The sequence below is a fragment of the Nerophis lumbriciformis genome, linkage group LG35 (genome assembly GCF_033978685.3).
Source record: "Nerophis lumbriciformis linkage group LG35, RoL_Nlum_v2.1, whole genome shotgun sequence".
In the NCBI taxonomy this organism is placed as follows: domain Eukaryota; kingdom Metazoa; phylum Chordata; class Actinopteri; order Syngnathiformes; family Syngnathidae; genus Nerophis; species Nerophis lumbriciformis.
The window spans coordinates 13,927,501-13,928,403 of NC_084582.2; the positions used below are offsets into that span (position 1 = coordinate 13,927,501).

The 903-nt window shown below is 46.1% G+C and overlaps 1 protein-coding gene across 1 annotated transcript in view; it reads right to left on the minus strand.

The window, feature by feature from the left end:
- The window catches only part of LOC133575100 (insulin-like), an 11,771-nt gene extending 11,310 nt beyond the window's left edge, over positions 1–461 (minus strand). The window contains exon 1 of the mRNA XM_061927574.2: positions 262–461. Coding sequence (XP_061783558.2) covers positions 262–352 — 91 coding nt within the window. The 5' untranslated portion in view covers positions 353–461. The remainder of the gene's footprint in view (positions 1–261) is intronic.
- Positions 462–903: the final 442 nt, after the last annotated feature.

Genomic DNA, 903 nt, shown 5'->3' on the forward strand with positions numbered 1-903 from the left:
GCAGCTTATTGGCTTGAAAATGAATCATTTTAACAGTGATCTTTAACAATGCACCAGCGCCAGGCATTACGACATTGGCAGTCCGCTCTATCTGGCTCGCCACTCCTCTATCCCCGCTGGCCGCGTGCCAGGCTCTTGGCACAGTGGGCCGGCTGAATAATAGATCTGCCCGCGCCACTTGTTACTTTCATCCTGATTATTATTGCACGTGGACATTTTCAAAGTTAACATCTTGAGGGAATACAGAGAAAACATGCTTACCCGTGTTGGAGGCCTCAGTGCAGCAGGACAGTTGGTAGGTTGCAGATGAAAGAGGAGCAGGCCTATTGGGTTTTAAAGGTGCAGAGAACATCTCTACTTGGCCACATTTCCCGTGTATAGATCTCCTCACAGGCACCTGTCCTTTGTCAGCCTTGGCGCGGAACTCCAAAGTCCTCCTATTAACACCGTGACCTGTCAGTATGCAGACCTGCTCTTGGGCATCGCTAAGTCATTTGATGAGTGTGGACTTAAAGCAAGGTTCAGATAGAGTTGAGTAGGTTAACATCCAGAGTGATAGGCAAGTCCCCCCACCCCGCTGTTTGATGGCCTGTCTTGCACAGTCCACATGGCGACAGACAAACACCATATGTCACGTTCTGATCTCGTTGGCTTGTAGATTAGAGGATTTCCTGGCTTGGTAGTGACCACTAGTGGTAAAGCTATTTCATAGCCTGGTGCGTAAGGACACTCAATGTTTAGAAAAAGTAGTTCGTTTTTTTTTTTACTTTACTTTAGAATTTGGATTAAGCACAGGGTATAACTCGCTTGCGTATTTAACACGTGATGTTTTCTAATGTAATCATCTCGAGAACATTTAAAATCCCACACACAGAGGTCAGAGCCAAGATTACATACAAAACC